Raw genomic sequence first — 21,847 nt, forward strand, 5'->3', positions numbered from 1 at the left:
CAGAGCCCGGGCCAACTTTGCTCCAATGGAGCCTTGGCTGCAGGAGGGGAAGAGAGAGACAGAGAGGAAGGAGAGGGGGAGAGGTGGAGAAGCAGATGGGCGCTTCTCCTGTATGCCCTGGCCAGGAATCGAACCCGGGACTCCTGCAAACCAGGCCAACACTGTACCACTGAAACAACCGGCCAGGGCCTTACCTCATATTTTATGTATCATATAAAATACACCACCTTAAATTATTTCAGAATGAGAAGGGTTTAAGGAAATCTAGGTACTGGTGTCTCATGGTTTTCCTGCACACACACCACTTTACAGTCCTCAATTGCCTTTGTTTACATAGCTACCACTATATTACACTGCTAGACTCTTGTAGTCACAGACAGTGATATTTTCCTACTTCTGGACCAGCAAGCATGGTGCCTGATAATGAGATACTTATATAATAAAGCAGTATTTGCTGAGTGACTTACATCAGGGCAGAAGTGCTATTAAATGTCATTGTGCCACAGTGGAATTTCCTTCCACTATCAGCTTGAGCCAGGAAGGGAGACACAGCTCTGAAAGGTGGTGATGGAAAGTGTTACATGTTTAGAAGACTGATGGCAAGTACAGTAAATACATACCTTGACAAAGTGCTCAATGAGGATTTCTACCACAATGTTCTGGAATTTGATGTTCATCATGGCAGCCACAGTATCCTCCTGAGCTCTCATCAGCGTGGGACCAAATATCACCGCCATGTTGGAGGGAGTCATAAAATTCTCTTTGCTGTGCCCACACACACTGCCGAAAGAGAGAGAAAATGATTAACAAGATTCTCTCCAAGACCCCCATGCAATTAAGACTGTTAGTGGATATAAGAAGTGAAAATAAAATGTAAAAGAGAAGGAGAAACCCCAAATGGCAAGAAAACATTACAAAAGAAAGAAAGAATATAAGACATTATATAATTAAGGGCCAAAGTGAGACATAGCCTTTGTCCATCACCATTTATCACCCCCATATACTTCTCCAACCTCCCCCCCAATAATCACCACACTGTTGTCTGTGACTATGAGTCTTTCTCTTTCTCTCTCTTTTTATTTTTTTGTCCTTTTTTTCTCAATCCCTCCATACCCTTTCACACATTCCTCACACCAATAGCTGTCAGCATGCTCTCTCTGTGTGAGTCTGTATCTATTCTGCTTGTTAGTTCATTTTGTTCATTAGATTCCACCTATGAGTGAAATCATACAATACTTGTCTTCTTTTTTGCCTGGCTTATTTCATTAGCAAAATACTCTCCAGGTCCATTCATGCTGTCACAAAAGATAAGATTTTCTTCTTTTTTATGGCCGTGTAGTATTCGACTGTGTAAATATACTACGGCTTCTTTTTATCCACTCATCTACTTACTGAGGGGCACTTGGACAGCTTCCAAAGCTTGGCTATTGTAAATAATGCTGCAGTGAACATAGGTATATATGTAGTCTTTCAAATTCGTTTTTTTGTTTCTTTGTTTGTTTGTTTGTTTTGGGGGGGGGGTTCTTTGGGTATACATCCAGAAGTGAAACTGCTGGGTCATAAAGCAGTTCCATTTTTAACTTTTGAGAAGACTTGACTTGGGGGGGTGGACACATAATGGGGACTACAGAGATGTGTTATAGAATTGAACACCTGAAACCTGCATGGTTATGTTAACCAGTATTGCCCCAATACACTCAATTTTTTAAAAAGTGAGACCTAGCTAACTTAGTACCACTATAGAAGAATAAAGAAGTAGATTGTGGGGTTCTATAGTTAGAAAGTATTTGGAAAGAAAGGAGGGAAGTAATATGGCATTCCAGGCAAGAGATGTAATATATATAAAGAAGAAAACATGACATAGAGAGTCTACCAGCCCCACCAGTTAGGAATCCAGGCCCTTCCCTATCCCAAGTTAGAGAAGCAAACACTCAAGGAGCTGAAAGGGATCCTTAAGGTTAGCCTTTTATCACTGTCCTCATTTTACACATGAAAAAAAAAGGAGTCCAAAGAAGGAAAAAATATTTGCCTAAAGTTATAAACAGTCTAATTACAGGAGGGCCTTCAGTCCCAAATTTTCTGATCCTTCCTCCTCAGTTAAATTCCCTTTACTGGTGTCCTGTTTTTTATAGGACAGAACAAACTTTCATGAAAGTAGAAGTTAAGGCCACTTGTAACTTGACATCTATTTCTAATCCCAATGCCAGCTTGGACTCTGAAGCTGACATGGGTGGCTCATTAGCTGTGCAACAGTGACTCTTGGTGACCTAAACTTTCTGGGCTTCAGTTTTCCTACTTGCAAAAATAGTATTGACCTCAGAGGGATGTTGAATAGAACTAAATGGCTTTGGCATGGTATCCTGGAAATAATTCATTAGAAGTATCAGCTCTTATTCTTACCTCCCCAGGACTCTCCGTTTAGGCACTGCTGACCTCAGACACTTGATATCCCACATTGCTGAGGTCAGACTTTCTGGCTGAGGCATGTTTTAGACTTCCATGTCTTTGCTCATGCCATTTGCTCTGCTTAGAATGTCCCCCTTCGTCTAGATCTAAAGAATGTGTTTTTATCAACTGAGATTCACTTTACCTGATACTGTCTTCAAGGACACCCCGACCCACTGTCCTCACTTGACTAACAGACACACTGGCAAATGGAGTATATTGCAATTTGCTGTTTATGACCTGCCTCTCTTACTAGATGGTAAAAAACATCCAAGTGTGAGTGTGTGGCATCCAGCAGGTACCAATTCATTATTTAAAATGAGTGCCTCTATTTCAAATAGTACTGGAGGCCCACGCAAAATATGTGCTGTCCTTTGGTCAAAATAGCTGCAGGGGTAGGGAAGTGAGGAGATGAGACAGCCCATGACAAATACTAATTTTCAAAACCCATCCAAAATGTCAGAGCAGATAGAAGTCAGACTCACCTCCTCCCACAACTACATCAAAATTACAATTAAATTACAGAAAATCAAACTGGACAAATATCTAGAAATACCTGAACAGAAGTTGTACAATTGAGGCTATAAAGACACAGACAGGAGAGGTAGAGATGCAAAGTGGACTGACCCCTCATCCACATTTGGTGACAGGGAATCCTGAGGACTATCTCAGCTTCAGAGGACTCATCTGATGAGGAAGGGGTCTCAACCCTAATCCAGGCTCCCCAGCCTAGAGCTCCAGTGCTGAGAAGAGGAGCCTACATAAAATCTGGCTCTGAAAGTCAGCAGGGATTAAATATGTGCCTCAGTGAGACAAAAGGCCGCTGGAACCCAGATATCCAATTAAAAAAAAAAACAGCAAAGAAAATCTTGCTCAAAGGCATTCACTATGGACTCCGACAAAGAGACAATGTCTGGAAGGGTGCCGGTGTCATACAGGGTGAGGCTGAATTGTGTAGCTTCAAGAACGGGGCTAGGGGGACAGCCACCAAAGTCCATGTGAGAGTTCCTCTCCTATATCACCTATGAATACCAAATTTTCTGTGTCGACCACTGACTCACAAGGCAATGTCAAATTTTCTGTGTCAATCACTGACCCACAAGGCATTAGCATGGGGAGCCACACTAGCCCCACCCTGATCACACCGAGGCCAAACCCTACCCAGGTCACACACAGCTGTGGGCTCTGCCAGTGGCAGCCAGCCTCAGCTTGTGTTGCAGTCATTCTTAAAATTTCTCCCAAAGCATTATGGGTGCGTAGTGCCAGAGACGTACAAGGAGAGTCTGAGTTGGGCATCTTTTCATACATCTATTGACCTTCTACATGTCCTCGTTGGAGAAGTGTCTACTTAAGTTACATTCTGAAAATCATTAAGAGGCATAAGTTATACTCCAAACTGTGGGTTAAGAAGATGGATAAAACAAAAAAAGGGGGGGATTGTGAGTAGTGATTTAGTTAGAACCTTGTGATATGATGTGACAGCAAAGAAATATAAAATTCTACATAGTCCACATGAACTAGAGAAAATGAATACAACTTCTTAAATATTGACATTTAAAACAAAGGAATCTGTATCAGATGGAGGTTGTAAAAACCTTCAGTTTAGGAAAAAATAATTTTGATTAAATGTTCAGCTCAGAGCTCATATATTAAAATATCTATAATTAGAACTACCCTTATGATCCAGCAATCCAACTTGTGGGTATATATCCAAAGCAAATGAAATTAGAATCGCAAAAAGATATCTACACACCCATGTTTATTGCAATACGACTCTCAATAGCCAAGATAGGGAAACAACCTAAATGTCCACAGGTGGGCATATAAATAAATATATAAACACAAGGAAATATTAATCAGCCTTAAAATACAAGGAAATCCTGCCATTGGCAACAGCGTAGATGAACCTGGAGGACATTATGCTAAGTGAAATAAGCAGACACAGAAAGACAAATACTGCATGATTTCACTTATATGTGGAATCTAAAATAGTCAAACTCTCAGAAATACAGGGTAGAATGGTGGCTGCAATGGGCTGAGAGGATGGGGAAAATGGGAAGGTAATGTCAAGAGGTACAAAGTTTCAGCTATGTAAGTTAAGTAAATTCTGGAAATCTAATGTACAGCAATTGTGAATAGAGTTAACAACAGTACTGTATTGCATATTTAAAATTTACTAAGGTACATCTGAAGTAGTCTCATCACAAAATTAAGAAGGAAAGAAAATGGTAACTATGTGAGGTAATAGAGATATCATTTAGCCTTGTTTGTAGTGATTCTTTCACAATGTATATCCACACCAAACATCAGGTTGTACACCTTAAATATATACAATTTTTATTTGTCAGCTATACCTCAGTAAATAATAAAAATAAAATAAATAAATTCATTAAAATCAGTGCCATCATTAATGTGCTGTGTGACTTTGGCCATTTTTTTTTTTTTTTTTTTTTGGTATTTTTCTGAAGCTGGAAACGGGGAGAGACAGTCAGACAGACTCCCGCATGCGCCCGACCAGGATCCACCCGGCACGTCCACCAGGGGCGACGCTCTGCCCACCAGGGGGCGATGCTCTGCCCCTCCAGGGCGTTGCTCTGCCACGACCAGAGCCACTCCAGCGCCTGGGGCAGCGGCCAAGGAGCCATCCCCAGCGCCCAGGCCATCCCTGCTCCAGTGGAGCCTTGGCTGCGGGAGGGGAAGAGAGAGACAGAGAGGAAGGAGGGGGGGTGGAGAAGCAAATGGGCGCCTCTCCTGTGTGCCCTGGCTGGGAATCGAACCCGGGTTCCCCGCACACCAGGCCGACACTCTACCGCTGAGCCAACCGGCCAGGGTCCACTTTGGCCATTTTTCCTATCCCTAGGTATGTGTTTCCTCATCTGTAAAAGGAGAAGGTCTTTAGGTGATGATATAAAGAGCCTTCTGGCTCTACCTTTCATTGACTCTAAGTCCTTCTCTTGAAAATAATGCAGGGAAGGCTAGCCGGATAGTTAGTTGGAGTATCGTCACAAAGCACAAAGGTTGCCAGTTTGATTCCTGGTCTCTCTCTCTCTCTCTCTCTCTCTCTCTCTCTCTGTGTGTGTGTGTGTCTCTCTTCTCCCTTTTCTTTCTCACTAAAAAATCAATAAATAAAAATTTTCTAAAACAAAGAAAATAATAGGGGGAGGGGAAAGACAGCCACACATTATGTGTCTACTCTTGGAAGAGAACAGAACCATCTAGTAAGTATGTTTGGCCTTCCACTCTATACAAGAAAACAAACAAACAAAATCTCCCCCCAGAATAAAAAAGAACTAGAATCAAAGCAAGCCTCTTGATCTAACTATGGTAAACCTTAGAAGACAAATGACTTATTTTCTTTATCACAAAAATTACAAGAAAAAAGGAGATGAATGGAAAACTTATAGATTGGAACATAGTAAAAACAAAGAGGCCTTAGCCTGTATTTCATCAAGCGTGGCCTCTGTGTGGTTTTTCAGCCCTTCAAGTGATTCTGATACACACAAGAGTTTGAGAGCTACTGCTATAGCTCAGGGAGTAACCAAGCTATGACTTTGAGGCCAAGTCCAACCTTCCAACTGTTTTTGTAAATAAGATAAAATTTTCTTGCAGCACAATGATGTCCATTCACTCACACATTCACAAAGGAAGAACTGAGCTGTCATGCCCAAGTGCATAGAGCTCACGTAGCCTAAAATCTGCCCTAATTATCAGCGGAAAACATTTGCTGATTTGTGTTACAGATTAAACAGGCTTCAAAAAGCATTTCAACTGATTACTATGTGTGGATGTTATTCGGATCCTAATTTAAAGAAAAATACATGATATACTTTAGATTACTGAAAATCTGAAATAGAATATTTGATATTAAAGTATAAATAATGCATTTAATTTATAAAATAAATTTATTTCTAGATGTGATCATTATATTGTTTGTCTGCACAAAGAACTTTTACTTTTTCAGTATATATACTGTAATAATTATGAATGAATAAATATATTTTGAAGTTGCTTCAAAATAATGTAGGAGTAGAAATAGCTGATCCAGATGGAACTAGACCGGCCACATACTGCTAACTGTCCACGCTGCATGATGGGCGTGTGAAGCATGATGGGCGTGTGAAGAACATCACAGACTTTTCCTCCACCCCCCTGGCCCCCTACCTACTAACCATTAAGCTGTTCTCTGTATCTATAATTTTGTTTCTGTTTCTTTTGTTCATCTATTTTAATTTTTTGTGACAAAAAGGAGAAGGGATTGAGATGTACAAATCACCAGTTATACAAACAGTTATGGGAATGTAAAGTCCAGCCTGAGGAACACAGGTAATAATATTGTCATAACTGTGTGTGGTGCCAGGGAGGTGCAAGGATCATGGGGTGCTCACTTTGTAAGTTATATAAATGTCTACTCACTATGTTGTCCACCTGAAACTGATATAATATTGTATGTCAGCTGCAACTGAAAAATAAAAAATATATATAACTATATTTTTATATATTTTATATATAGGAGATAATTCCTAGGCTATTCCTTCCATTTTTGTATATACTTGAAATCTTGCATAATAAAACATTTTTGAAAGGTCAAGATACTAATGGAGATTGAGAGTGTATTGATCACACTGGTGCTGTGCTCTTAGGGACAGATATCTTTGGTTTCTTCTCCTGGTGTGACATGATCTGTAATCACTAACTTGAAATACTTCAACACAGCAAGTACAATGTCCTGAATTTCATCAATGCCATCAATTGCAACCACTCCATTATTTCCTGTACACTGAGAAAGAAAAATCATTTTATTTTCAAATCACTATGTAATATTTTTAAGACATTTTAAATAAAAAACAACAATGAACATAAGTTAACCAAAATGACTATGATGTGAGTAGCTATTACCAAGTTCACGCATGTGAAGGTTATGATAATGACATCAAAAACACTCCTGACAACAGTGATTTTAAGAAACCACTGATTCTAAGATGCATACTGAATTCAGGCTACAAATAGAAACAGAAAAGTGCCCCTTAGAATTGATGACATTTAAAATATGGGCTTGGTAGTTTTCATGCATACATACCCTAGCAGAAGTTAACATAAGGTCAGCTAACTTCATCTCCAATCAACACCGGTGGCTTTGTTAATTAGCATGACTGGTGGTAAAATTATTTCTCATTGTTTAGATGTGCCAAGATATATGGATTGACAGGAAATATTGTGTATTCAATACCAAACTTGCATACACATGTTTAAAGAATAGAGCAATGGTCAATCTTAAAACCAGTAAGGGGTATCAACCAATATCATGCATCTCCATATGTGATTCTGTGTAAAACACACAACATCATCGTGTATTCTATCCAAAGAGTAGTTAACTTGAATCCATACAATCTTTAAACATAGCTTTATCGCCCTGGCCGGTTGGCTCAGCGGTAGAGCTTTGGCCTAGTGTGTGGAGGACCCGGGTTCGATTCCCGGCCAGGGCACACAGGAGAAGCGCCCATTTGCTTCTCCACCCCTCCGCTGCGCTTTCCTCTCTGTCTCTCTCTTCCCCTCCCACAGCCAAGGCTCCATTGGAACAAAGATGGCCCGGGCGCTGGGGATGGCTCTGTGGCCTCTGCCCCAGGCGCTAGAGTGGCTCTGGTTGCAACATGGCAATGCCCAGGATGGGCAGAGCATCGCTCCCTGGTGGGCAGAGCTTCGCCCCGGTGGGCGTGCCGGATGGATACCGGTCGGGCGCATGCGGGAGTCTGTCTGACTGTCTCTCCTTGTTTCCAGCTTCAGAAAAATGAAAAAAAAGAAAAAAAAGAAAAAAAAAACCACATAGCTTTATCAAACAAGCCAAAGTCATAAGAGAGAAACTGTGCTAGATCAAAAAATGAAAAAGATAAAAAGTAGATAGAATGTGTGGCCCTATACGGAGTCTTAGTTTGGAAAAAACACCTATATAGATCATTTTTGAGGTAACTAGAAAAATGTTAACAGTCTGGGAAGGTGGAAATTGTTAAGCTAAAAATAGAAACAGAGACATGGATGCATGGAACAGACTGACAGCTGTCGGGGGTAGGGGTGAGAGGTTGGGTTAAGGAAGGTGAGGGGATTCATCAAAAAAATATATATGTATATGTGTATATATATACTATTATATATTTCTATATAAAACAGACACAGACAAGAGTGTGGAGATAGAGGAAAGGGGAATGAAGGATGGGTAGATGTGGGCAAAGTGGAGGAAACAGGGACAGAAAGAGACTTTGCTGGTAGCGATGGGCCACAATGCAGTTTGCAGATGATGTTTTGCTGATTTGTACACTTAAAACCTGTATAGTTTTGTGAACCAATGTCTCGTCATAAATTAAATTTAGAAAAATAAAAAAAAGGTAAATAAAAATATAATGTCATTTTGGTAAAATATGCAAATGTTTTCTGGCTGGTTGGCTCAGTGGTAGAGCATTGGTCTAACGTGTGGATGGACATAATACCCAGATTTGGCAGAATGACCTTGTGCCTTATAGATGCCCTGTAGGGCTCAGTGGCATAGCCTACCTAGTCAACATAGCTGGGTGTTGCAGGTGTGCCACTGTGTGGGCTGTGTGAACTGTCCTGTTGTAGTTGAGCCTTGATTGTTGTTGTCACTGGGAAGGACTGATCCCCAGGCTGATCAACTTTGCACACTGGCTGCAACCTCAACAGAGGGGCTGCTGTGTAGGAGTTGACCCAAGAGAGTGGGACTTTCTTCAGTGAGGCATTAATACCCATGAGTCCACCCTTTGAAGTGGTAGAGTCATACTCTGGTGTGGTCTGAACTTGCCCACCAGGTGCACTGGCTCTGGGACCTCCCAGGAGGTGCAAGGTCAGCTACTGCCTGTGTTCTGCCTAGGACTACCCAGCACAAGCTACCAAGCAATATGCAGGTGGCTGCTACGTGTGCTAGGCTTGGAGGTATCCAGGAGAGGCCAAGCTGTGAACCAAGGCCAGCTGCTGCTAGTGCTGGGCCCACTTAGCAAGAGGTATGGAGTATGCAGAGGCCAGAAGCTGCTTGTTTGAGAGATTTTAAGAAATTCCAAAGCATAAGCCAAGATAGGCCATTTGTATTTAAAAGCTACTGAAAATGGCTTGGGTGGGCCCACAAGTTGGGTGGAGCAGGGTTGCAGGGACTCATCAGGGTGGGACGAACAATGTGAGCCAGGTTGATAGAAACTCAGATATGGTGCCCAACTGCCAGCTCTGTAGGGGAGGGTCTCAGAAAAGAAACAATAGCTTCTGCTAGCACTTTTTTTCTGGCAGAAAGCTGCCTTCTCCCCAGCTCTTGGCCTAATGCCTGACAATCCACTTCTCCCCTGTATATTCCTGGTTCATTTCTAGCTGCTGCCCCAGTACTAGAGCTCAGAGGGAGTGAGTCTGAGTAAGTCCCTGTGCATGGGCCCTTTAAAAGGAGCTGACCAGGACTCCATCAATCCTCCGTCTCACTCAGCTTCAATCCCTGCTGGTTTTTACAGCCAGAAGTTATGGGGACTTCTCTTCCTGGTTCTGGAACCCTGGGCTGAGGGGTCTGGTGTGGGGCTGGGGCCCCTTGCTCAACAGGGGGAACCTCTGCAGCTGAGATATCCCTCCCGATTTTAAATTGCCACACACACATGGTTGTAGGACCAGCCTGTTCCTGTCTCTGCCCCTCCTACCAGTCGCTTCTTCTTTAAATCCCTAGTAGTAGGACTTTCTTTCAGCTAGATTTCAGGGAGTCCTGAATGATAGTTGTTCTGTAGTTTAGTTGTAATTCTGACGTGGTTGTGGGACGATTTGAGTACTGTATTTACCAACGCACACATCTTGACCAGAGTAGATCATATGATTTTATTGCCTGATTCCAATTGTGTGGCTATGTTGGGCAGATAAAATATATTATGCTCACTTTGTTAAAGATGGCACTGCCCACGTGGAGGCCGTCACCCAGGTGATATTAATGTGTATTGGGGGCGGGCTGTGGGCAGGCAAAATCCTTGTAGCCTGGGGCTTGGTTTTAGAACTAAGCCTTTCCCACCCTTTTTGATGTGGGGTGGTGCAATCCCATCATGCCCCAGATAGGTGACTTTGTATTAGAGACTTCCATGTTTTGTATATTGGATTAAAGGTTTTGATTTCTACACTATAAAATGGGGGCAGAACGGGAGCTTGCTCTCTTGGTTCCTGAGATTATCATTAGAGGAGAGAGTAGAGAGGAGAGCAGAGAAAGGCCACATGGAGGAGGCCAGGAGAAGCAGCCAAGATGGCGGAGTGTTGAGTGAGAAGCCAGTTTGTGCAGAGTTTGTGCAGGGAGAAGGAAGGAGATGGGGAACAGAGGTGAATAAGTCTGGTGAGCTAGAAACCTTTGATTCTAGGAAACTCGGATAAGTCAGTAGCTTTGTGAGCACTGAATCTGAGTGGGTTTTGGAGCCCAGTGTGTGTTTTTACTTGCCCGCCGGGTGCAAGCTAGGATTAAAGATAATGGCCCATCAGTTTTTGGCTCCATTGTTTCTTTACCGACTGTCCGAATCCAATGCGAACCTGCATGGGTCAGGCTGCTGTGATAGTGGCCCTGGCTTCTGGCTTTACAGGCTATAATATACTGCATATTGCATGGAAGGTTTAATTGATAAACCTTTTATGCAAGAAAAGAGAGCTGGGACTTCGTTGAATTTACAGAACAGGTTGTAAAACCAGTTTTGTGTCTTCTGTTGATAAATACTGTCTGAGAGGCAGAATGAAGTCTGAGGCTTGTTTCCACTGTAATATTCCACAGGTAGTGAGACCATAGGGAAGGTGACCTGTAGCATTCTCCTACCTCTGATTAATGGAAGCTATAAGTACCAAGCAAAAAGAAATAGATGATAGGAAACCGCAAATGAACTGCAGGATGTCTGTGTCTGCCTATTATTAGCCTAGAAACTGGGCTGGCAGTGGAACACACTACAAAGGTGTCAATACTTACCACCTAAGTTGCAAAAGCAGTGCTTGGTAGGAGGGATAATTATGCGAATTTTAAAAGCACATGAATTTTCTTCTGAGTAAATTTCTCTATTGGAATTAAGCCCACTTTTTATTTGCATTTTCCCTACAACTTTTGATTTTAAAGGTTTTCAAACACACACAAAAAATTGAAAGAATGGTATTATGAACACTCAGACTGTCTATACATGTACCTGAATTCAAGAATTAACATTTACTAATTAACATTTTGCTTTGCTTTCTTTTCTCGGAATGCTTTAAAAGTAAATACCTTCATATGAATAGACACTTCTCCCAGGAAGAAATACAAATGGCCAACAGATATATGAAAAGATGCTCATCTTCTTTAGCTATTAGAGAAATGCAAATCAAAACGGCAATGAGATACCACCTCACACCTGTTCGATTAGCTGTTATTAGCAAGTCAGGTAATACCAAATGTTGGAGAGGCTGTGGAGAAAAAGGAACCCTCATACACTGTTGGTGGGAATGTAAAGTAGTACAACCATTATGGAAGAAAGTATGGTGGTTCCTCAAAAAACTGAAAATAGAACTACCTTATGACCCAGCAATCCCTCTACTGGGTATATATCCCCAAAACTCAGAAACATTGATACGTAAAGACACATGCAGCCCCATGTTTATTGCAGCATTGTTCACAGTGGCCAGGACATGGAAACAACCAAAAAGCCCATCAATAGATGACTGGATAAAGAAGATGTGGCACATATACACTATGGAATACTACTCAGCCATAAGAAATGATGACATCGGAACATTTACAGCAAAATGGTGGGATCTTGATAACATTATTCGAAGTGAAATAAGTAAATCAGAAAAAAACAGGAACTGTATTATTCCATACGTAGGTGGGACATAATAGTGAAACTAAGAGACATTGATAAGAGTGTGGTGGTTACGGGGGGGAGGGGGGAATGGGAGAGGGAGAGGGGGAGGGGGAGGGGCACAAAGAAAACAAGATAGAAGGTGACAGAGGACAATCTGACTTTGGGTGGTGGGTATGCAACATAATTGAACGACAAGATAACCTGGACTTGTTATCTTTGAATATATGTATCCTGATTTATTGATGTCACCCCATTAAAAAAAATAAAATTATTAAAAAAAAAGTAAATACCTTCAACCTTAAATACCCCAGCATTCATCTCCAAAGAACAAGCCTGCTGTCTTACAAAACTACAATAACATTTCCACACTTATGAAAATATATAATAGCTCCATATAATCTAATATCTATTCTACTCCATATACAAATTTTCTGAAGTGTCATGCAAAGAAATTTTTATAGTAGGATTTTTCAAATCTAGATCCAATCAAAGTTCACACCCTGTATTTGTTTCTGTTTCTTTAGTTTCTTAATAATTATTATACTTAGTTCTGATGGCTGTTTGGATTAAATGAGATCCTAATGTAAAGTATCTACCACAATACCTACTCCACAGTAATAGCAGCCTAATATCAAAAAACCATCATTATTATTCATAAGAGCAAGGGAAGCCATTCTCTCTTATTTATGTATCTCCCCACATGACCAAGCTAAGATAAGCAAATTGTAGACACTGGATATTGACTTTTTTGAAAAGTCCAAACCAGTGTCTTTTAGAATACTAAACAGTCTGTTTTTTTCTATACCCTGTATTTCCTGTAAACTGGAAAGGCTAATCTGGTTTGGGTTAAACTTCTTTGGCAAAAATATTTCAGTTTATCTTGTGTGTTCTTACTGTATCCAATTTGGAGACACATAAGGACAATTTGTACCAATATTAAAAATGCTAATTTTTTGTTTGTTTGTTTCAAACTTTATTCCCAGGCTTCTTCAGCTTAATTAGCTGCAAAGAATGATTTGTGTATAAGCAAATACTCAAACGAGCCACAGTGTCTAAAGGGCTTGGGCTTAAAAATAGTCGAGTTCTAGATTTTATCAGATCCATGAACAAAATTTGAAAAAACAGTCATAATTTAAATAGCAGCTCCCAGTAACTTCTTCAGGTTTCTCTTCTTCAGAAGTTGACTCCATTCAGTTTGCTTCTTTCTCGGAAGCCTCGTTAAAATTCTCCACAAGATCTGGAACTTCATCATCATCCTCTTCCTCTCCATTAGCAAGTGGTGCTCTTCCATCCACAGATGGTTTGGGCAGAGCTTCAGCTTGTTTCCTTAAACTGCTTAGACTGTCTGCACCATGCTGGTTTGAGATGCTGGGTAGCATTTCTGTCAGCTGCTCTGTCTCAGCATGGCGGTGATGGGGAAAGTGCTGCCAGAGATGCCTGAACGTCAGGGTGTTAAAGTGGATCACTGTTCCTTGGGCTGTGAACATATTTATTCTTAAATACCAGAGAAATTGTTTACCCCCAACTTCTTTTAGGAGGACTGAAGTGTTTTGTTTGTTCATCTGCTGTCGCTGTTCTGTGAAACACCTTATTTCTTTCTGTGGACAGCCCCTCTTCCACCAATGTGCACTTGTGTCTGCAGTTGGGTGAGTTTCTCCAGGCTCAGAATAGCTTTTTTCATCTCTCTGGAGAGGAAATGGGGCTGCGTGGGGTCTAGGGTTCACACTCAAGGGGTATTGGGCAGACCAGCAGAGAATAAGCACATCTATGCAGGGAAGGAAGTTGAAAGCTCAGCCATGCAAACTGTGATCAATTAATTAAAGTGGTGTTTGCCAGACAGTTTCACTGCAAAAACACATTTTTTCCCTTTGTAATTAGTTAGTAATCTGTGGGTAATACATTAAAACTATGTGAACATCTTGTTCCTGAGAAATCTTTACCCACTGGTTTTGATCCATGCCTGAAACAGCTAGGGCACTGAGGTTACAAAGCAACAATTTTTCTAATTCCACCATTCCTCCCACATTTATTTGCTGGCATTCTTCATTAATAAAGAGCTTTCCTTATTCTACCTACTTCCCATAAAATTTTATTTATTCAAAGTGTTATAATCAAATATAATTTTTATTATATTTGATGTTCAAGTTGACCCCAGATGTAGTTGGTGCCAGCCTTTTCAAGCAGGTTCCTGCATTCCCATGATATCAAACCCTTATTAGTGCTTCAGCTGTTCTCTGCTGACAAAGGTATGCTTGATCCAAAGCAATCCTTGTATTTTCCTGGTCCCCAGGCTGGCGTCAGACATTTCTCTAAAAGGCTTTGGTACTTTTAAGAAGAGAATGTTATTTCTAAACAAAGAGCAGTGCATTATGTGTATCCATTGTGTGGGGTGGTCAGCAATGGGGGATAGTCACGTGAGCAACACAGACCGGGAACTTGGCTAGAACCGCCCATATCCAGGCATGCCAAAAGAAACTACCCAGGAGCCCTTTGGAAAAAAAAGCAACTGTCTGTCAGCCAGTGATATTTCACCACGTCATGTTAGCTCGACCATCCTAGAGACCCTTTAAATATCCCCCATGCAGGTCACCCTATGCGACTTCCCTGGCCTCTGTGTCCCAGGGACCAGGGAACATCATTGGGTGGGATGCACTCTGTACTCAATAAAGCTTTTATTATTCCACACTTAGCGGCTCCGGCCCCTTCCTTCTTCCTCAGCAGGGAAAAATACCTTACATTTGGTGCCGAGACCCGGGAGGAGTTGAAGTCCACAAGGACTGCTCCTCTCCCCTTCCCTTCTGAGAAAGAACCAGGACCTTCGACCTTCCACCCACTTCGGCACATAGTGTGGTAAGTTCCCTGCCTCAAAACTCCCCTCAGTTCTTTCCACCGAGACTCCCTGTCCGAAATTGCAGTGCGTCAGGGACCTCTTCTGTTCCGTTCTGAGTGCATGTGTGCCCGTGGAGACATCCCGAGCACATCCACTTTACTTAACTGTCCAGTGACCAGAGCTTGAGTTGCGGGATGCCAGTTCTCATTTCTGACCACTCTGAGAACTGAGGGCTGCCGTAAGGGCACAGGAATCTAAACCTAATCCAAAAATACTCCTGGAGTTGCCTTATCCGAAATCTCTCCCTCCCTAAAGAAGAAGAAAATGTTCTTCTTCTCCACTGTGGCCAGGCCACAGAACCCACTGGATAATCGAACTAGGTAGCCTCCTGAAGGGACTTTTGGTTTTAAGACCCTCACCAATTTATCACCAAAAAAGCTGGGAACTGGTTGGTGATCCCTTATATTCAGGGCTTCGAGTATATGTGCTCCCGTCCTAATCTCTGTGCCATCTGCTACATGGCGCAGGCCCTTTTTGGCCAGAGAAACCTCACCTAAACCCTCTGCTCCTGATCTTTCCACCTTTGCCAACCCCTAACTCTCTCCCCATCCTGCCTGACCCCCAGGGGTGCCCCTCCCTCGGGACCCCTCTCTGGTCCCTCTGCAGACCTCTTCACTCGGGGCTTTTCCCTCCAAGAACCCCCTGCCCTTCCTTCACAGGATTCTGTTTCTCATTCACTTGCAAATACCATTCTCTCTTTCTCCTCCCCTGCTGGCCAGGAGTCCCTCCTTTCTCCACTGTGTTCTTAAGCCCCTCTCTCGTCAGGCCTCCCTCTGATGGCCTTGACCCTCATGCCGGTTTGTAGTTCTCCTTGACTCCACATCCCAACCCTGATCTTCTTGCGGAAGGCCTGCCCTTGTCCTACCTCTGGCTCCAGCATTTCTGGATGGATCTGGGTGCTGGGCTCCCCAGAAGCCCCGCTCCTCTTATTCTCAACCCCTAAACCCCTATCTGGGACCTGTGAACATGGCATTTAATGTTTTTAATGGTCGCAGCTAGTAGAAAAAGGCCAAGGTTACTCATCAGGACCGCATGAAGCAGAAGGTGACACTCCAAACCAAGGCTCTTGTAGAAGCCCTGAGGCCAGCAGAGCAACAGGAGCAAGGCACAGGAGGTGCCTGACCCAAGTCTGGGCTGTAAAGAGGATACCCACTAGGAGCTTACTTTAAATGTGGCAAGGAGGATCCTTGGTCCCGGCAGTGCCCCTGCCCAAGACCACCCACTAAGCCCTGCCCTAATTGCAAGCAGCTTGGTCACTGGTGGAGTGATTGCCCCTTCTGGGCAACAGGCTTTACCTCAGCGGCTCTATGTGGAGGACAAGCCATCCAAATAGAAAGTCAAGCTAGCCAGGCGGGCCCATCGCTCAAACTCCTAGACCTCATGGACAACTGACATGGCCTGGACTCGGAGACCCACATCGCCCTCACCAAACCCAGGGTAATGCTGCAAATAGTGGGTAAGTCCATCTCATTTCTTGTGGACATGGGAGCTAACTTTGGACCTTTAGTTCCCTCATTTCTTGTGGACATGCCATCACACTTTAGACCTTTAGTTCCCTCATGGGTCTCAGTTATGGGAGTGGATGGGACCCCTTCCTTTCCACTTCTTATGCCACTCTTTTTTTTTTTGTACTTTTCTGAAGCTGGAAACGGGGATAGACAGTCAGACAGACTCCCACATGCGCCTGACCGGGATCCACCCGGCACGCCCACCAGGGGGTGATGCTCTGCCCACCAGGGGGCGATGCTCTGCCCCTCTGGGGCGTCGCTCTGCGGCGACCAGAGCCACTCTAGCGCCTGGGGCAGAGGCCAAGGAGCCATCCCCAGCGCCCGGGCCATCTTTGCTCCAATGGAGCCTTGGCTGCGGGAGGGGAAGAGGGAGACAGAGAGGAAGGAGGGGGTGGGGGTGGAGAAGCAAATGGGCGCTTCTCCTATGTGCCCTGGCCAGGAATCAAACCCGGGTCCCCCGCACGCCAGGCCGACGCTCTACCGCTGAGCCAACCGGCCAGGGCGATGCCACTCTTGACATGCAGTTTTGCCTCAAGCTTGCCCCCATTCAGGACCACTGGAAGTTAGAACCACTGGGCCCTACCCATCTCCAGCTCACCAAAAGGCTGGACCCTGAAGATCCTCCTACTGCTCCTCTTTTTTTAAACCCTTACAGAACTGCATCCGTGAAGTTTCTCAAATCACAGTCAAACAGATGTTCCTTCCGACTCCCCTCAAAGTCACCATCTTACAACCTCCCCTCCCCATGATGCCCCTAACCAGCAGGAAGTAGCCAGATGAATAGCGGCTCCCCTATTTAACATAAAAGGTCGGAATGTAAGGTTGGTGGGCATTGGGAGGTCACATGAGAAACCAGACCCAGGAACTTGGCTAGAACCACCCACAATCATGCGTGCCAAAAGAAACTTCCCAGGAGTCCTTTGGAAAAGAGCAACTATCAGCCAGCCAGTGAGATTTCACCACGTCATATTAGCTCGACCACCTTACAGACCATTTAATTATTCCCCACACGGTTTCATCCATGCAACTTCCCTGGCCTCTTTCCCCGGGACCAGGGAACATCGTCCGAGAAGCACTGTACTAAATAAAGCTTTTATTATTCCAAACTTCATGGTTATGCCCTTCCTTCTTCCTCAGCAGGGAAAATACCTTACACATTGCTTTCTGGGGAAGAACGACTTCAAAATTGATGCACATGCTGTTGTAAGGAGCCAACAGCTACAAAATTAATATTAATATTTTAGGAAGTTAAAAAAACATTTTGTTGATTTGGGCTGGGCATACAGAGAGGTTTTGTGGATGACCTCTCTATACTTGTGTGATTAGCATAAAACCAATATGGCCAATGGCATTGTGTTGTAAATGCAGAAAAGGAAGGGTTAATAGTTAGCCAGGTACAGGAAGAAAAAGATTAAATTAAAATCTTTTCTTATACTGATGAACCATTTACAGACATTTGTCCCTACAGAAACAAACCCTCCCCTCCTGAAAGCATGTAGCTAATGTATGTATCTCTAAACAAAAGGTATAAACTTATGCCATGATGTCAGGTTTTTTCCCCTCCCATGTATAACTAAGAGTATATAAACAGACCCTGAACTATTTTTTGGGACTGCATAATTTGGGTCTGATGCCCCATATCAGCCATATGCAGCTGGCATATTAATAAATCTCCTCCTCTAATAAAATTCTTCAAAATTTATCTGGACTGGGTGTCTCTATGTGGACTTGATGAAGTGAGGTACAATGTCTTTCAGAATCTGGGGTGTGGTACTTTATAACAATGCTTTGTTGCTTTGTTTTGAAATCTGGTGTTCATATTGGCATTTTCAATTCAACTTTACCATTATAAAATTGGAAAGCCAGTAGGCATGGCCACCATCACAGCTGCCTGGCCCATGCAGGTTCACATTAGATTCGGACAGATGGTAATGAAACAACAGAGCCAAGAACTGGTGAGGCATTACCTTTAATCCTAGCTTGCACCTGGCGGGCAAGTAAAAAACACACTGTGCTCCAAAACCCACTCATTCACTGCTCACAAAGCTTCTGACTTATCCGAGTTTCCTAGAATCAAAGGTTTCTAGCTCAATAGCCTTATTCACCTCTGTTCCCCATCTCCTTCTCTCTGCACAAACTCTGCACAAACTGGCTTCTTCTTCAAAACTCTGCCATCTTGGCTGCTTCTCCTGGCCTCCTCCATGTGCCCTCTCTCTGCTCTCCTCTAATGCTAATCTCAGAAACCCAGAGAGAGGAAGACAAGATGGTGGTGGAGTAGGCAGACGTACCAACATCTACCTCCCAGAACCAACGTGAATTACAAACTAATTTTAAGAACTATCATCTGGAAAAACCAACTTTGGGCTAAACTAAGAGGACTCCTCAACCAAGTAACACTGAAGAAACCGCACTTTTTCTGGTAGGAAAAGCAGAAACGTGGAGAGGGCTCCCCAGCTCCCCGGAGCGAATGGCAGCCGGGAGAGACTCGAGTGGCAGGAAGTGAGTTTAGCAGAGAGGAGAGGGTCCTGAGCTCCAGGAACAAAGCCCCAGCCTGAAGCCCCAGAGCCTAGAAGAGGCATATGGACAGTATTTAGCTGGAAACAACTCAGGATACTGTTTGTGAGAAAGACACTGATTTCTCAGACCCAGGAAATCAGGTGTTCTGCTTAAAGGGACTGCGCAGAACACCTCTCTCACAACCACTCACCCGGGACTACAGGGGAAGGGGAGAGAGAAGAGGACCAGAGTAGCAGGAAGAGAGTGTAATCTAGGAGGCATAGGGAGAAGCATTTTGAGAGACAGCCACCCTAACCCCTGAGACAAGTCACTCCCCAAATCTGAAGTGAATATTTCCCCTGCAAACAGCAATACCAGCAAAGGGAAGCAGGACACCAGCCAAACAAGCTTTCCCCTGGCACTCAGAGCAGAGTTGCTTAGAAGTGGTAGAGCTGGAATTCAACACCAGGTTTATCTAAGAGCAAGGCCTGTGCTCAGCCCACTCTATCTGGTGTTATCCCTCAACTGAGACAATCCCTCAAATGAGATGCACAGTGATTCTGGGAGGATACAGACAAGAGCCCAGACAAAACCAACTTCCTAACAGATCCCTCTACATGCCCAGGATGAAACCTGTTAGGGCTGGGACTTAGAGATAACAGGCAGTTTTCTGGCAGTGCTACCAAGTGGGCCAGTCCTCTAATATGAACATTTCATGAAACTGCAGAAGCTACTTACTTGACCAAGTGCCTTATAAGAAGTTCCAGCATCTCTCGGTTCTTTTCTGGTAGCTTATAAACCAAAGTATGAATAGCTCCCAGCCGATAATCCAGGTTGTCAGATTCTGAGACAGAACAGAGAAAATAATTTTACCTTCTGGGGAATTGAATCAAGCAAACTCTCTCTCAGACACATGCACAAAGACAAATATAAACAATAAGAGACACAGAGGGTGTCATAAAGATGAAAAGTAACACAGAGAAAAACAGGCATAGAAACACGATGCAAAAATAATACTATGATACAAAGATTCTGAGACAAAAAAAAGACAGAACAAAAGGCAAAAATGAGAGAAAAACAAACAAACAGGCCTGGAAAGATGAAGAAATAGAAGAAAGATGACAAGAGAAGACAAGACTGTCTCAGTGGCGGTCAGAATTCTGGGTACAGAAGGCTGCTGCTAACGTTCCACATGGAAGTTTCCAGATGGAAATCCTTGAGCACCCTCCACCCTTGTGGTACTGGAAAGTATGCCCCTGCCTCTGGGTTACTAAGAAAATCACCAAGAGGGTTCGGAGTAAAGATCAAAGGGATCTTGCCTCAACAAAGATTCATTATGAGGACAAGTCCCCTGACTCTCTTTCCTGCATACCACACAAGGCACGATATGCAGGAGAGCGGTCACGTCAAAGTAAGAAAAAATACTCATTTAAGAGCATCAGCTGCCCTGGCCGGTTGGCTCAGCGGTAGAGCATCGGCCTAGCTGGGAGGACCCGGGTTCACTTCCTGGCCAGGGCACATAGGAGAAGTGCCCATTTGCTTCTCCACCCCTCCGCCGCGCCTTCCTCTCTGTCTCTCTCTTCCCCTCCCGCAGCCAAGGCTCCATTGGAGCAAAGATGGCCCGGGCGCTGGAGATGGCTCTGTGGCCTCTGCCCCAGGTGCTAGAGTGGCTCTGGTCGCAACATGGCGACGCCCAGGATGGGCAGAGCATCGCCCCCTGGTGGGCAGAGCGTCGCCCCCTGGTGGGCGTGCCCGGTGGATCCCGGTCGGGCGCATGCGGGAGTCTGTCTGACTGTCTCTCCCTGTTTCCAGCTTCAGAAAAATGCAAAAAAAAAAAAAGAGCATCAGCCAAAATTTTGAATGATTCTTCTGCTGCCAACTTTTGGGATGATTCTATATGCCTTACTTCCCATGTACCTCTCCACCATCACCTGCAGTTCTAACATCTAGAAAACATGACACTAGCACTAACAGATTAGGAGTAATGACTCACAACACAATGGAAAAGCATTTGAAAAGGCAAAATGTTGGAAACAAGCTGAAACAGCAGCTGTAATGGGACCACTGCACTGTCCCCTGCTAGCATGAGTCAATGTTCTTGTTCTGATGGAAGAGGAACAATCAATCAATGAAGTCCTCACACCTGTCACATCCCACAAGTTAACCACATTTCTGCAACCCACTCAACTAATATTGATTTATGAAAAATAACACAGCTTGAGTTAGACAGCAAGCGACAATACTTTCACTTAGCAGTGGATAAAAATCTGTGTACATTTTTGGTTTTCTTCCCTCAATTACTTTCCTTCCAGCAGTTTTCTAGGCTCATTGCTATAAACATTAAGAAGCCAGGACAACACAATTGAGTAGTGACATGAATACTTACTGGCAGCAGAGACCAGCTCTTTGTGTAGTCTATAGGTCATGACAGGTTCAGAAAGATTCCTGAAATTAATGAAGACTGTAAGTTCCTTTGGGAAAGGATCAGCGAGGGCTCAGACTCTCAGTTCTTTGGGTGGTGAGGCTGAACTCTCTGAGCCCTACAGCTTTGTGTGAATACATACACTTCTCTCCTGACCTGAAACTTGGTCAGAGAATCTTATTTGCTAGTAAGTCAGCAAAGACCTGGAGAAGTATGGGCTGACGCCTTGACCAAGGTCTTCAATTCATTCCTCAAAATG

General features: G+C 43.6%; 1 protein-coding gene and 1 pseudogene across 1 annotated transcript in view; both read right to left on the reverse strand.

Annotated features, from left to right (window-relative positions):
• Positions 1 to 21,847, reverse strand: part of OPHN1 (oligophrenin 1) — a 332,026-nt gene that overhangs the window by 70,791 nt on the left and 239,388 nt on the right. The window contains exons 17-19 of the mRNA XM_066248964.1: positions 21,553 to 21,611; positions 19,905 to 20,010; positions 621 to 780 (exon numbers count right to left, since the gene is read on the reverse strand). Coding sequence (XP_066105061.1) covers positions 621 to 780; positions 19,905 to 20,010; positions 21,553 to 21,611 — 325 coding nt within the window. The remainder of the gene's footprint in view (positions 1 to 620; positions 781 to 19,904; positions 20,011 to 21,552; positions 21,612 to 21,847) is intronic.
• Positions 13,463 to 13,953, reverse strand: LOC136316789 (transcription factor BTF3 pseudogene; annotated as a pseudogene).

The sequence above is a fragment of the Saccopteryx bilineata genome, chromosome X (assembly GCF_036850765.1).
Source record: "Saccopteryx bilineata isolate mSacBil1 chromosome X, mSacBil1_pri_phased_curated, whole genome shotgun sequence".
NCBI lineage: Eukaryota > Metazoa > Chordata > Mammalia > Chiroptera > Emballonuridae > Saccopteryx > Saccopteryx bilineata.